Source organism: Rhynchophorus ferrugineus, unplaced genomic scaffold (genome assembly GCF_030347505.1).
Source record: "Rhynchophorus ferrugineus isolate W39M unplaced genomic scaffold, kcgeb_rfMv2 rfM3, whole genome shotgun sequence".
NCBI classification, from domain to species: Eukaryota; Metazoa; Arthropoda; class Insecta; order Coleoptera; family Curculionidae; genus Rhynchophorus; species Rhynchophorus ferrugineus.
Genome location: NW_027472582.1, coordinates 46898652 through 46914214, shown reverse-complemented (window position 1 = coordinate 46914214; position 15563 = coordinate 46898652). Strand labels below are relative to the sequence as shown.

At 32.3% G+C, this 15563-nt stretch overlaps 2 protein-coding genes across 2 annotated transcripts in view; both read left to right on the top strand.

Annotated features, from left to right (window-relative positions):
• The window catches only part of LOC143194421 (nose resistant to fluoxetine protein 6), a 28672-nt gene extending 20214 nt beyond the window's left edge, over positions 1–8458 (top strand). Inside the window, exons 11-13 of the mRNA XM_076401201.1 lie at positions 7891–8033; positions 8095–8233; positions 8293–8458. Coding sequence (XP_076257316.1) covers positions 7891–8033; positions 8095–8233; positions 8293–8324 — 314 coding nt within the window. The 3' untranslated portion in view covers positions 8325–8458. The remainder of the gene's footprint in view (positions 1–7890; positions 8034–8094; positions 8234–8292) is intronic.
• On the top strand, positions 2286–3881 carry LOC143194425 (uncharacterized). Its single transcript, XM_076401206.1, has 3 exons — positions 2286–2563; positions 2621–2788; positions 2891–3881. Exons 1-3 carry the CDS (start codon positions 2374–2376, stop codon positions 3754–3756), a joined length of 1224 nt encoding a protein of 407 aa, XP_076257321.1. The 5' UTR covers positions 2286–2373; the 3' UTR covers positions 3757–3881.
• Positions 8459–15563: the final 7105 nt, after the last annotated feature.

Sequence of the window (15563 nt, the reverse complement as noted above, 5' to 3'; positions counted from 1 at the left end):
AACACAGTTGCCGTTGCTATCCACAGCAAGGAAATTTGCAGCCCATATTGTCATTTGGTTCACACTGAATTTACTGGTATATTTATATTCGACATAAAATAACAGTTTTCTATTTAGTATTATTTAACTGAATATTGCTGTTAAACCTCACCAAATGCTTTTAAAAACGTATGGTGACGCTGAAACGAGAAGATAATGAAAAGGTTTGATGTCAATGACAAAAATCGACCTAGACGACCAAGAAAGGTCGAAGACAATAAATTGCAACTTTTATCGGACGAAACTCAACTCAAACTTTCAATGAGCTTTGAGAGCTTAACAATTGTTATATCATCTATTTTCAACAATTATTGTCATTAGTTGTGATTTAGTTAACATGCGATGAAAAAGATCCGAAGAGGAATCTAAGATAGAGAAATAGATAAATTAACTATTGCCATTCCAAACCGTTTCAATGTCGCCGTTACTTTGCTTAACAGTAAAAAAAAACAGTTTTCTCTGACGTATTGCGACTGGCGATTAAAGGTGATTTACTACGATTATCCTAAGTGCAAGAAGTCGTCGGCATCGACACCGAAATGAAATATTCTCATCACTTCTTATTTGGAACTTTGTTCTTTATGAATAATTGAAATCATTAGTTTTAATAAAGGTACTATTCAGTTGAACTGGACTCCTGTCATACTCTAGTTGAAACAGAAACGAACAATTAAAAGTTGATCGGAAAAGAATTTTGAAACATTTGAAACCGAACATTCATAGCTCGAAATTTTTTGAAAGTTTTATCCCACATATCATATTTCCTAGACATTGTTCCTTTTGATTATCACTTGTATGTATTGATTTGCAGTCTAGCTAAACAGTACTACCATTTTTAAAGCAATACCCGACCATTAGGCGATTTTTAGATGCAGATAACCTATATTTATAATCTTGCATTAATCTTATATATAAAAATGAATCGCAAAATATGTTCCTAAGCGCATAACTCAACAACGCCTGGCCAAATTGCCAAATCTTTTTTTAAAATGTTCGTTGAAGTTCAGGGATGGTTTTTACGGCGAGAAAAATTAGAATTATTGCTGGAAAAACCCTAAAAATAGCCCTTTTTGTTTGAATTTGTTTCGTGTATCAGTTGACAATTCATCTGTCATCTGTCAAAAGTCATCTGTAACAGACAATTTTTTTTTTTTAAATTTGATATGACTTGAACTCAAATCCTTTTAATCCGTAAGAATTGTTTTATTTATTTAAAATTTTTTATTTGTTTAAAATTTAATTCAAATTTTAAATAAATAAAACAATTCGTACGGCTTAAAAGGATTTGAGTTCAAGTCATATCAAATTTAAAAAAAAAAGTTGTCTGTTACAGATGACTTTTGACAGATGACAGATGAATTGTCAAGTGATACACGAAACAAATTCGTATATCGTGTTTTGTGCAGAGTGTTTAGTTAGTTAGTGTTTGTTTAGTTCGTGATTAGTGAAAAAATAATTTATATTTGATATGCCTCCTATAAGACGAAGCAATTTAGGTAGAAGAACCAGAAATGCTATAAACCAAGCTAATTACCGATCTAATCGTACTGCACAAGAACGTGACGACGGAAATGAACGTGAAAGAATTCGGATATCACAAACGCGTGAAGCGCGAGCGCGACATTCAACTAATAATCGCGCAAGTTTGAATCCAGCTGCTTTCAGTTACGATGTGTCAATTGACTACAGTAACTACCAATGTGTTGTTATTGGTTCTATGAACTTGGTTTGCTCACACTGTAAGGCATTAAAATACAAAAACGAAGCCAATGGATTGTGTTGCGCAAATGGTAAAGTGAAATTGATACAATTGGATCCACCACCAGAACCATTGTACTCATTGGTTTCAGGAATAGGAACAGATTCTATACACTTTTTGACACATATTCAACAATATAACAATTGCTTTCAAATGACTTCATTTGGGGCAACAAATGCAGTTCGGGAAAATTTTATGTCAACTTTCAAGGTATGTATTATAGCAGTTACTCATAATTATTTTAGCGAACAAAATTTTCTGTCACCAAAGTTAAGATGTGTTACTAATCTTCAATTTCTTAATCATTACGAAATATATCACTTAGTCATCATATTATATGGTGATTCAGTTTCAGTGACACTTTTATTATATTTTATATTTGATAGATATTAGTTAAAACTAAATATATACTTTTTAAGATCAAATATTATTTAAGTTTGATCATTGACAATCCATTAATTTATACCACACCATAATATTTTTTTTATTTACAGATACAAGGGCAAATATATCACAGAGCAGGTTCACTGTTACCAGTGTCAGATAGCGACAACAAATTCCTGCAAATTTATTTTATGGGCAATTCACCACAAGAAATTGATCTGCGTTGTGCACATAACAATTTAGTAAAAAGGTCTATTGTAGAACAATTACAAACTTTATTTCATCAACACAATCAATTGATTATATTGTTTAAAACTGCCCTGGATCTGATGCCATCCGATAATCACAAAATTGTAATCAGAGCTGATAAAACACCTGCAGGTCAACATACAAGACGTTTTAATGCACCAACTATTGATGAAGTTGCTATCGTTGTAGTTGGAGAAAACTTGGAATCCCGTGATATTGTTTTACATCGTCGGAATTTTCAATTACAACCTATAAAGGAAACACACCGCTCATATGATGCACTGCAATATCCCATTATATTTTGGCAAGGTGAAGATGGCTACGATTTATCAATAAAAATGATAAATCCCATTACAGGTAACTAAAATATTAGTTTAGCTATGGCGATAATATCTCAGTCACTATATTATGTATTTTAATTTTATATTTGAATGTTATTAAAACAAAATCTGTTTACAGGTTCTGAAACCAACAAAAAAGTCAGTTCAATGAACTATTATTCATACCGCCTAATGATTCGGGAAAATGCAGATAATCACATATTGAAATGTCGGCGATTATATCACAAATATGTTGATGACATGTATGTTAAAATTGAAACGGAGAGATTAACATTCATCAGGTTGAATCAAACCAAACTCCGATCTGAAGAGTATATTCACCTTCGAGATGCGATTAATACTGATGGAAATGCACAGAATGTCGGTCGGATGACTATTCTTCCAGCAACATACATCGGAAGCCCTCGGCATATGCACGAATATGCTCAAGATGCCATGTCGTATGTTCGTCATTATGGTACAGCAGATTTGTTCATCACATTTACATGCAATCCGCAATGGATAGAAATTAAGCAGGAGTTATTACCTGGGAAATCATCCATTGATCGTCATGATATTACAGCCAGAGTCTTTAGACAAAAGTTGAAATCTTTAATGAATTTCATCGTAAAACATAATGTGTTTGGTGAGACACGCTGCTGGATGTATTCTGTGGAGTGGCAGAAACGAGGATTGCCACATGCACACATTTTGATTTGGTTGGTTGAAAAGATAAGGCCAAATGAAGTTGATGCAGTGATATCAGCTGAAATCCCTAATGTACAAGTAGATCCTGGATTGCATGAGGTAGTTATCAAAAACATGATACATGGTCCCTGTGGAACTCTTAATCAAAATTCACCGTGTATGATGGATGGTAAATGTTCAAAACGATATCCACGGACATTAATATCGGAAACAATTACTGGTAATGACGGTTATCCATTGTATCGTCGCAGATCGACAGCAGACAATGGAAAATCAACAATTGTCAAATTAAATTAACAAGATATTGAAATAGATAATCGTTGGATTGTTCCATATTCACCCATTTTATCAAAGACATTCAAAGCACACATCAACGTTGAATCTTGCCATTCAGTGAAATCGATTAAATACATTTGCAAATATGTAACCAAAGGGAGTGATATGGCTGTGATTGGAATTGGTGCAGAGAATTCTAATGATGAAGTTACCCAATACCAAATGGGCCGCTATGTCAGTAGTAATGAAGCAGTTTGGCGAATATTTTCTTTTCCTATTCATGAGAGACACCCTTCTGTTGTTCACTTAGCTGTGCATTTAGAAAATGGACAAAGAGTGTATTTTACAGCACAGAACGCAGTACAAAGAGCTGCTCAGCCACCATCTACTACATTAACCAGTTTTTTTGAGACATGCCAAAACGATGATTTCGCACAAACATTGCTATATTCTGAAATGCCAAAATATTATACCTGGAATCAATCCTCAAGGAGATTTATACGACGGAAACAAGGAAAACCAGTTCCAGGATATACAGATGTATATTCCACCGATGCGATTGGCCGGATTTATTCAGTACATCCAAGAAATGATGAATGTTTTTATTTACGACTGCTATTAGTCAATGTACGTGGCCCAACATCCTTCTAATAGTTAGGAAATGTTGATGATGAATTGTGTGGATCCTACAGAGAAGCCTGTCAACGTTTGCAATTGCTTGAAAATAACGCTCATTGGGATCAAACTCTCAATGATGCTGTAATATCATCACACGCTCATCAAGTACGAACATTGTTTTCTATAATCATATCTACATGCTTCCCATCAAACCCAATTGATTTGTGGATCAAGTACAAAGATTATATGTGTGATGATATTTTGTATCAAATACGGAATAGAATGGGAAATCCAAATATACAAATCAGTGAAGAAATTTACAATGAAGCATTGATTTCAATTGAGGACATGTGCTTGATAATGTCAAACAAACTATTAATTCAATTAGGCCTGACCGCGCCCAATCGTCCAATGCATGACGCTTTTAACCAAGAGTTGCATCGAGAAAGACTGTATGATCTCAACGCTTTGAAAGAATAAATTCAAACAAATCTTCCACTGTTAAATGAACAACAGAAGTATGTATTTGAAACTCTTATGAAAGTATCAAATGATGAAACTGGAGGGATTTATTTCTTAGATGCACCTGGTGGTACAGGAAAAACTTTTTTGATTTCATTAATATTAGCAACAATTCGCTCACAAAATAAAATTGCACTTGCACTCGCTTCGTCGGGAATCGCAGCAACTTTGCTTGAAGGTGGTCGAACAGCCCATTCAGCACTAAAATTGCCATTAAATATGCAAAGCAATGAAACTCCAACCTGCAACGTTTCGAAGAACTCTGCAATGGCAAAGGTTTTGCAGCAATGTAAATTGATTGTTTGGGATGAATGCACGATGGCACATAAAAAATCTTTGGAGGCTTTAGACAGAACCTTAAAAGATCTACGTAGCAATAATAACCGATTTGGTGGTGCAATGATTTTATTAGCAGGAGATTTTCGTCAAACATTGCCAGTGATTCCACGATCAACGCCAGCTGATGAACTCAATGCATGTCTAAAGTCCTCCAATTTGTGGAAACATGTTAAAGTACTTCATTTAAGCAAGAATATGCGTGTCGAGTTGCAAAATGACCAATCTGGAAACATATTCTCTAAACAACTCATTGACATTGGTAATGGCAAATTTCCTATAGACATGTTGACGGCTTGCTTTTGCTATGACTATAAACAAGTCCCAGGGGCAATCATTAAGTGTTTGTGGTATTAATCTAGAAAACCCATGTTTCTCACATGGTCAATTGTATGTTGCCTTTTCCCGTGTTGGAAAACCATCAGATTTGTTTGCGCCAGGTAATCAAACAAAAAACATCGTATACCACAAAGCAATATAATGATAATAATAATAATAATTATGATTCACATGATTAACAATAAAGCGATTACTTACTTTTCAATCCTTATATATGTTTTATTTAATTATTTTTTATTCACAACGCCCTATCACCAGGGTGATGGTTCTGTTCAGGAGAATTTTTTAAAATACGTAGGCACAAAAACTGCCACATTACAAATCTTTTTGACACGACGAAGTCTGTCGGGTCAGCTAGTATAATATAAATTTAATCTTAATATATATACATATAAATATACATACATATATACATATATAAGTATATACATAAATACATAAATACATATATACATATATAAAGAGTGATGTACGTTATTACAATATAAAATATATCGATTAGGATAAATATTCGATAACTAGATTGCGTGTTGTAATCGACGGTTTCCATGAAAACCATTTCAATTGCTTTACCAGTTTAACGAAATACCCGACTGTAAAAAAGTAATAAAGTTTACAGATACGTCAGCTGTAAATCAATACATGAGCATGTTTAAAATACAATACGATGCTTGTATTATAGTTGTTGCTTTTTATCAGCAGACAAGTCTATAAAATATTAAATACCAGGGATCATTTTTTACGCAATTATAAATTAAATTGTAAATTATCTGTGTGTATATTAAACGCTAACATTAATTTTGCATTAAATTCCAACTTCAAACAAATTTAGTTCATTTAAAACATATAAACTCACTTTCAACACCTGAAAAAGAGAAGTACTGAGAAATACGGATACAATATATTTTAATTAAATTTTCTCAATTTCTAATTTTATTCAACTTCACTCCATTTTTCGGGAAACATGGTTATATCTTATCGGAAGAAAGATGTTCTTCAACGTTTCAAAATCGCGTTTCAGTCAAGCCATGCTGCATCAATCTATGTACATTTTAATGAAGAAGAATTTTAAGATTTTAATGAATAGAAGTCACCATGTCTGGTGAGTACGCTGGGTGCGACAGAATTTCCCATTCGAGCTACAACAGTGAATATTTTACAACTCTTGTGTATAGCTGGGTGTTATCATGCAACAAGACGATTTTGCGACTGCTGCTGATCTTTTTTTTATAACACTATGTCATTCATTTTGTTCAGTTGACATCAGTAGACATCTGCAGTAAGAATTTCATTCGGTTTTAGCAATGATGCCTCAACTGATAAGTTATCTAAATGTTCTTTCCTAGTTTGAGCTGGTTTATCGTTAAATTAGACTTATGATTCATTGTCTTCAAATGTTTTTAATCCTCTAGGCCGTTCTTTGTCATCAACATCAAAATCACCACTTCTAAGTCATCGAAACCAAAATTATCGATTGGCATATGATGGACCAACTCCATTATAATTTTCTACAAATATTTGATAGTATTAGCAAGCAGATCACCTCAAGTCGAAAATGTAATTTTGAGTGTTCATTGATTAGCGTCTGTATATACTGAATGTTGAGAAATGTTAAAACCGTCGTGTACTTCGTGGTTTGAAGAATATATATCGCTGATCAAAATACATGCAAGCATCTGATGGTACCCTGCTGGTTTAGAGGCAATAAAATATGTGCTCTGAACTGTTCATCTACTAACATCTAGTGCATTGATTGGAGTAAATGGTAGTTAGATTGGATCAAGTCCGCTGATTATATCGCGTCCTGGATCATATGAAGGTTGATCCTGGATATGGAGCAGTACGACTTGTCTGCTGAGAAAATACAATTTTGTTGTATCGTTGGTTGTAGGTTTTGGCAATGTTTAGTTGGCAATATGTTTAGTTTCCATGAGCTTATCATAAAATATCCTATATATAAGATAACCTTTTTAGGATAATTAGGATTTAACCTTAAATAGGTACTACATGTTCGGAAATTCAACTTATATTGTGTAAATAGAGCTCGTTGTTTGGGTCATTTCTAACTAAGCTGCGAATTCTCGCTATCCATTAGAGTTTTCAGTTCCTTATTTTCACTGGCAAATGTGATCGAAATCACTGCTTCTAAAAGATGTGTACTTACATACACTTTTGTCGACATAAACAAAAAACGGAGGTAAAGTGTGTGTACTTTAAGGGAATGTTTTCTTTTGGTAAAGTCTTCACAAACTCTGCTATTGAGAGATTATGCAACTCACAGTAACACTTAATATATCAAGCTTTGAAAACTCACATCCGTAATAATTTGATTTATTTTAGGGTTTATAAATTCATGGCTGTCAAATAGTTGTGTACAAATCCTGAGCAAATTATCATATTGTATGTATTTAATGCATGCGCCAGTGATAGTATTTTGGCTGAGCACGAAGAGGACCAGAGAATATTTTGGACATTACAATCTGGTGAGTTATAATTAATTTTTTTTATATATTTAGAGAATTATTAACATTTTTATTGTTGTAGTTTGTCTTGTTCGGCGGACACCTTGTAGGGACCATTATTGTAGCAATAATATGGTCGCTTGCCTTCGAATCGCCTTTAATAAAAATCGAAGGTCTCATTTTCGGAACGCATCGAGCACCGAAGCCCCCACCAAAAAATGGTAAAATTAAACATAATTACCATGCAAGAGCATTCATATATTTCTGTATTTTATTTCAGATGATCTACCACCGAAAATAGCAGACGCGTAGCTGTAGTTCTAGTAGTAGGCATTGTTGTAATTAAATTATTTTAGCTCTAACTTAAGAAAACTTTTATGTAATATATTTTTATTTATTTCGTAGGTTAATTTTAAAATATTATTTAATAAAATAATTTTTTTTAACTCTTTGTGATTCCACAATCCGCCCTATAGCCAATAAGTATTTCTTATGTCTATATTATATTTACATGGCATGCAGAAAATCACTTCGTTAAGCGATCTTCTGTATAAAATATAATGTTAATTAATTAGTCTTATTCTAAAGCTTATTCTAAAGTCTACATATGTCCGGTAATCAGATCAGGTGGTGTTAAACGTTTTAGTCTACGCACTTCACAATCACATCGCATATTTAGCTGATTAGCGAGTACATTGGGATGCACCGACAATCTTTCGAAGTACTTCACACAAACACGTTGAATTACACTCGTTATAGGTTCTAGAGGAATATCGCTTTGTATCACTTTATTTGAAATATAGTACGGAGCATTAACAATGGCACGCAACACTTTATTTTTTAACCGTTGAATGATAGATATATTAGATTTGCTAGCGGTACCCCATAGTTGGATTCCATATCACCAAATCTTGAGTATAGACTCATAGAGCAACACCTTGTTATCTAATGATAACTTGAATTTGTGCCCGATGAGCCAATACATTTGATATAATTTCAGACGAAGTTGTTTTCGTTTGTAGAGTATGTGCTTCTTCCAGGTTAGGCGTCGATCTAAGTACAAACCAAGATATTTAACTTGCTCTGCTTGGGGGAGTTGACGATGATTGATATTCACTGGTGGACGTGTTCTTCTACGCAGGGTAAACGTTACATGGGTGGATTTTATTTCATTGACTTTAATGCGTCATGTCTTCAACCATAATTGTATTTGATCTAGGTGGGTTTGTAAGTATATTGATGCTGTGACCGGATCTTCATGGGATGTCAATATTGCTGTATCGTCTGCGTATGTTGCCACAGCAGTTATTTTTGTGGTGGGAAGATTGGCGTATACAGAAGATACAGTACTGGACCCAGTACACTACCTTGCGGAACTCCTGAATATATGGGATTTAATTCGGTATGTTCATCGCCTTGATTTACAATAAAATGTCTATCAGTGAGATACGATTTTAGTAACTGATAATCCGGATGAGGGAGAAATTTCTTTAGTTTAACCTGCAAGCCCGTATGCCATACATTGTCAAAAGCTTCAGATATATCTAGAAAAGCAGCCGAACAATATCTTTTAGCATTTAGGTCAGTGTTTATTTTGTTTACAAGTCTGTGCACTTGTTCTATAGTCCCATTCTCATTGCGAAACCCACACTGATGTTCTGGAATAATTTTTCTTTTTTCTATTATATAGTTTAGCTATTTTATGTATAATTTCTCGAAAACTTTCGAGATTATCGGTAATAAAGTTTTAGGCCGGAAGGAGGTCTCATCGTCTGGTATTTTTCCTGGTTTAAGAATCATTAGTATTTTAGCTACTTTCCAGATGCTAGGGAAGTAATTAATTCGTAGCATAGCATTAAATATAAATGTTAGCAGTTTCGTACCCTTTTCTGATAGTTCTTTTAAAATTTTACCAGTAACTAAGTCATAATCAGGGGCTTTTTTAATATTAATTTCGCTCATTATTGTTTGTTTAACTTTTTTGACCGTTAATTCCTCGTGCGGTAAGTCCATTTGAAATGGCGGATCTAGAAAGCTACTAATTTTATTTTCCTCATCTTTATTTAGCTGAGCTTACATTCGATAAGATAGGATATATGATATATACAAAAAGAAGCAGAATGGCTACCACACGAATAGACAGAAAATGACACTTTCATTGTGTGTCAGTCAAAAAATAGTTTGCTGCTACGTTAATACCAAACGTAAAAAGTCATGGGCTAATCCAGGAGAATCATAGCCATAAAATATTGCTGTACATATGATGGAATCAGCAAGGTGTCGTGTTACGAGCTGCTAACATAAACTAAACAGTTGCTGCAGATGTCTAGCGACCATCTATTCACTGAATTGAACGACCTATTATTGTGAAAACATCAACAATACAACACTGCTACAGCTTGATTGAAAAATTGTGTAACACCCAGCGTACCCTCTAGACATAGTGCCTACTAACTACCACTTGTTCAGATTAATGCACCATAGTTTGGCATCACACGCTTTCGAAATGCTGAAGAGACGCGGCAACAGTCAACAACAACAACATTAAATTGAAAAAAATAAGTATTACATTTTGGAAAATAATTTCATTAGTATATATTGTAACAATTTTTCTACATAGATATATTTTTAAAGTTAAAAATCGATCAGAAAGCATCTAATAAATACGATTTCATCAATCTGGATGAAATTACCATTATTTAAAAAATACGCGTAATGTGATTCTAAGTAGTAAAAGTCGATGAAAGAAAGTCTCCGTACATTGAAACCTATAATGAAATATTATAATTTTCTGTTCTCTGTATGTTTTTATTGATATTCGTTCTGCTTTTAACTGTATTCAATGGCACTTACTTTGGAAGCAGAACACATCCTTCTAAACATTTACATTTTTAGAATCCTTTTATTAACTATATTTGTTCAAAATCATTTGACGTTTTTATTTGGAATCCTAGCCAGGGTTTCCCAACGTTATGCCACACACACTTTTCAACATAACGATGGATGCTCTAAACCGATCTCATGCTCGTCGATTATAGTAAAATATGCATCCAATCAATAAAACAATGATACCAATGATGATCTACTTTGATAACGTCAAAACCTCTATAAATAAGACTTTCCACAGGACTCCACAGCTTTGTCAATAGTTAAGTTAGCTTCAAGTTATTTATTTATGTTATTATCAAAATTTTCGTTTATTGATATATTTATAATATTTTATTTAAAATGAACAATAAAATTTTTTGTTATATATTTTATCCTATTGCATGTAAACAAGTTCACTACAGATTTATATTGAGATTAGTTCTTTTATCACGCCTGCTCCATTCTCGCCTTTCTTTGATGGTATCGATTTCTTGGGCGCTATTTATTTCATGTCTTGATAACCAAAGGAATAAGCAGTGAACTTCATACTATTGTTATGCAGTTACTTATAATTACATTATAACAAGACAATCAAAAGTTCAGATTTAAAGAACGACAAAGCTTCAAAAATGTTAATTATTTTAGCCTTTGTTCGTAACTCAATATTGTATGTAGTCAAAGTGTAAATTAAACGGATATAAAAAACGGATTTATTTTAAATAAGGATAGATCCATGTTAAAATTTAAAAAGCAGGCTGTGTGTGAGGTGCTAACAAAATTAGTTTTCAATTGAATATCTGAAATATCTGAAATATAGCATCTTCCAAATATTCGTCACGGCTTCTCTCGATGGCAAGGATCGGTTCAATATTAAATGAATCTTCCATTTAAATTTGACAGAACTTGAGATAGAGATTAAATTATTTTGCTTTTTAGTTATTGGCGTCAGATCTCAGAAAGAAGACTACAACAGAAAATTTAATACGGTCAAATCGCATTCTCTTGGTGTCTCTCACCATTCTTGCATATAGCCTGTTTGATGCATGTTACCTTTACGAAAGTAAAGTTATAGTCATAGGTATAGTTATAGCCTCAAATCGTTCCTGCAGAATATTAATCAATATGTGATACTTAACGTCATGCTACATGTAGTTCAATTGCGCCAAAAGAAATTGGTTATGATAGTTGTACTGCCCATTGTTAATGGTGAACGTACATTTCGAAAAATAAAGAATTCATGACACTGCAATTCTAAAATCCACGTGAAACAAAAACTTTTTATAGATATATTTCCACATCGTATAAGGCGCCATTTTAAATATGAGAACTATGCTTGTTAAGATTGCCATTCACCCAAACATGTTCCTCATCGCTTATATATTTCGTATTTTGGCCAAAGCGTTCCAGTCGACCAGTTTCATTTTCAAAAGTCAACACACAGATGGTGTTGTATATTGTCATTAAATTCTAAAATCCTGGACCAGCTCAAGTCTAAGTCCCGACTCAAGAAAAGTTAAAATCTATAAATAGTCTGAAGTATGGACGGTGAGGACTTATAAAGGTGAGGAATAATAAACAACATGTTAAATAGGCTCTACTTGACTGAGAAACTACCAACATCGACCAGCCTAAACTGAAAAACCTTAATGTTGTAAAAGCTTCTACCCTCAGTATAATTACTGGTACAATTTCCTATATATAAGCTAACATAACTTCAATACATTGATTTCAACGAGCCTCCAATTTTTAAACACAAAGACACACAATTCATATTTTAATACATCTAATTTCGTAATAGTTTTTCAAACTGTGTGAAAACATGATCCCTGTGGTTTATTCTATAAATCTGGTCTTTTTTCACGAATCAATGATTCAAATTGATTAATTTGTATTCAATATATTTTTATTCTATTTTTAGCCGATATCCAGATAGATGGCTGGGAATTAAATTAAATTGACAAAAAAGTGATGCTTCGCGAGTTTTTTAGTTCTGACGCCTCCTTTCGCTTACAGTCACTATAAAGTCATTATCGTCTAAAGATAAGATATAGTTGCTATAGAATAAAATATATATTTATATATTTTATACCCTACTTTATACCGAAAATTTAACAATAACATATTTGTCAATAGAAAGCGCTGCCAATGACGAATAGTTCGGAAATAAACTAGTAGATGGCCCACTTATTTCAATCGAAATAATATACATAATCGGTATAAGAAGTTGAGGAAAAATAATTTAGGTTTTTTCCAAGTATGTGTTTTGCTCTAGTCAACAATCTGTAATAATACTTATTCAGTGAAGATATTCTATTGTATACTTGAAAGTTAACAGTCCATAAAATATTCTATATAGAAACGTTATTCAAATGACTGAGTAAATACTTCAAAAATCAAAAATTTCAAAATAAATTGTGTTTTTTTTATTCTCTAAATAGAAAAGTGCAGGTACATCGAATATTTTATAGTATTTATGGTACGGAATTCATAAGTGAACGCCAGAATCAATATTATTTTGTTTATTTTCGTCCAGGAAATTTCGATATTAAGCATGAAACAAGTTGATGAAATTATTTGAATATCGAGTTAGATCGGCACATTTGACGGTATGTTTTACCTAATAAAATCCCTATAGAACTAAAGAACGTCTAAATATTTACATAATATTGGATGCAAAAAAATCTTTGCTTAGGTTTCACGTGAATTAACAGTTGAAAAGAAACAAAATCCAGCAACTTTTTAAGTGAATTATTGCAGGCAGAGATCGATCATATATGACAATAATATGTGAAGAAGATCGTACTTAAAACCCGGAGAAAATTTTCCAACGGGCGTAAAGTAAGTACCAACAGAAGGAAGAAGACGATGATGGGATTGAAATAGAATTGTCCATCGTGAGCTGTTTCAACTTGATCAAAGTATTAGTGTTTGAAACGACACTTGATCCATCCGGCTGATGGAGCCACGTCGCCGTCTTTAAACTACTCTATGAATTACCTGTTTTCGGGACCATGTTATACGAATGCAGCACTTAGTTATAGGTAGTTTTTACTAGTGACTGTTTCAGTCGCTATTTTGTTACTATTTATGACTGCTTCAGTCGTATACTTTTAGTTATTATTTCCGGTCCTACTAGTTTCATTCGACTGATTTTTTTGCTTGTAGTCGAGACCTTAACAAAAATGTATCCAATTTATCTTACATAGATTCATATGTAATATTATATATATATATATATATATATATATATATATATATATATATATATATATATATATATATATATAGTTTGATGATTTTTTTGCTTGTAAATAATAATATACTGTATATTAATATAGAATATTTTGCAATGATATTTTTCAGGACTTCTAATGTAACAGGGTAAAAAGATATGAAAATATATGATAAATCATAAATAGTAAAATACTTTTGACTGTTGTTATGGTAATGATAGATGATATTTGGATTACTCTCTCGATTTTTGTTAAAAAATATTTCAGTCCTAATAATAAATAAAGCATTTACTTTAATTAAAAAGCTCTAGTAGCTATTGTGCGATCATTTTTAATTATGCCATGAATTAGTTTCTTTTTCTATGATACACCTATGTTTAATTTTTATTTAGTATTTATGGTCATTGTAGATCTTTAGAGTTTTTAGGTTTTGTTTAAGTTCTATTGTATTGTCTATATTTACTATAGTATATTATTTGAAAATAGCAATTAACATATTAAAATACGATAAAACATTTGTAGAGTATAATTCCATTCCATAGAAAAACGCAATTCCTTTTTATAGATCCACAGAACACTCAAATATAAAAGTAATGCTACTTCCTAAATTACTAATTGCATGTTAATAGTATTCATTATATTATATATTACTTTTCCTTAACTTCTTTAAAGTTAGTACATGAAAGAATGTGTACATCTCCGTCTCACTTATACTATCGATGGAAAATATAAAAACATATAAAATTAACTGTTCGAAGCAATTATCTCCGTCCTTTCCTCTCTCATAATTCTTACCATAAAGGGTTCGGCCATCTTTGTCTGACATCACGAATTGAACAAAACATTCGAACCGTGCATTTGACTGAAAATAGTAATTACTATTTTCAGTCGCTAGTTTTTTGACTATCGACTGTTTCGACTATTTTGTGACTGTCGAATGTTTCGACTGTTTTGGACGGGTGGAATATATATGGGCAGTATACCATTTTGTATTAGTATAGAATAAATTATTCAAAGTTTAGGCCCTTTAGTTTAATTATTGATTTTTTGTGAATTCGTTGATAATTAAGAATTTATCGTTTATATTAGTTCGATTTTTCTGTAAACAAAATGTATACGCAGGAGAATTGACTGAGATTGGCTAAGATAATTCCTATTTAGCTAAAAATAATTAGCAATTATTAGTAGTAAACTATTTAGCTAGCTTACGTCTAAAATTACATACATCTAACACTGGATTCAACAAATAATGAAACCAATTAATTCAATAAATGGTGAAAATAACTTGCTTAAGCTTTTCGTACAGATGGCTTAACAATTCTATCTTGAAGTAATTATAACCTTTAATGTAACGTTGTGTTTTAACAGAAAAATCGTAATTTATGTAAAATATAAATAAACGAAATTACTTTCTCCCCGACGCATTTTTATATTTTATGAGAAGAATAAA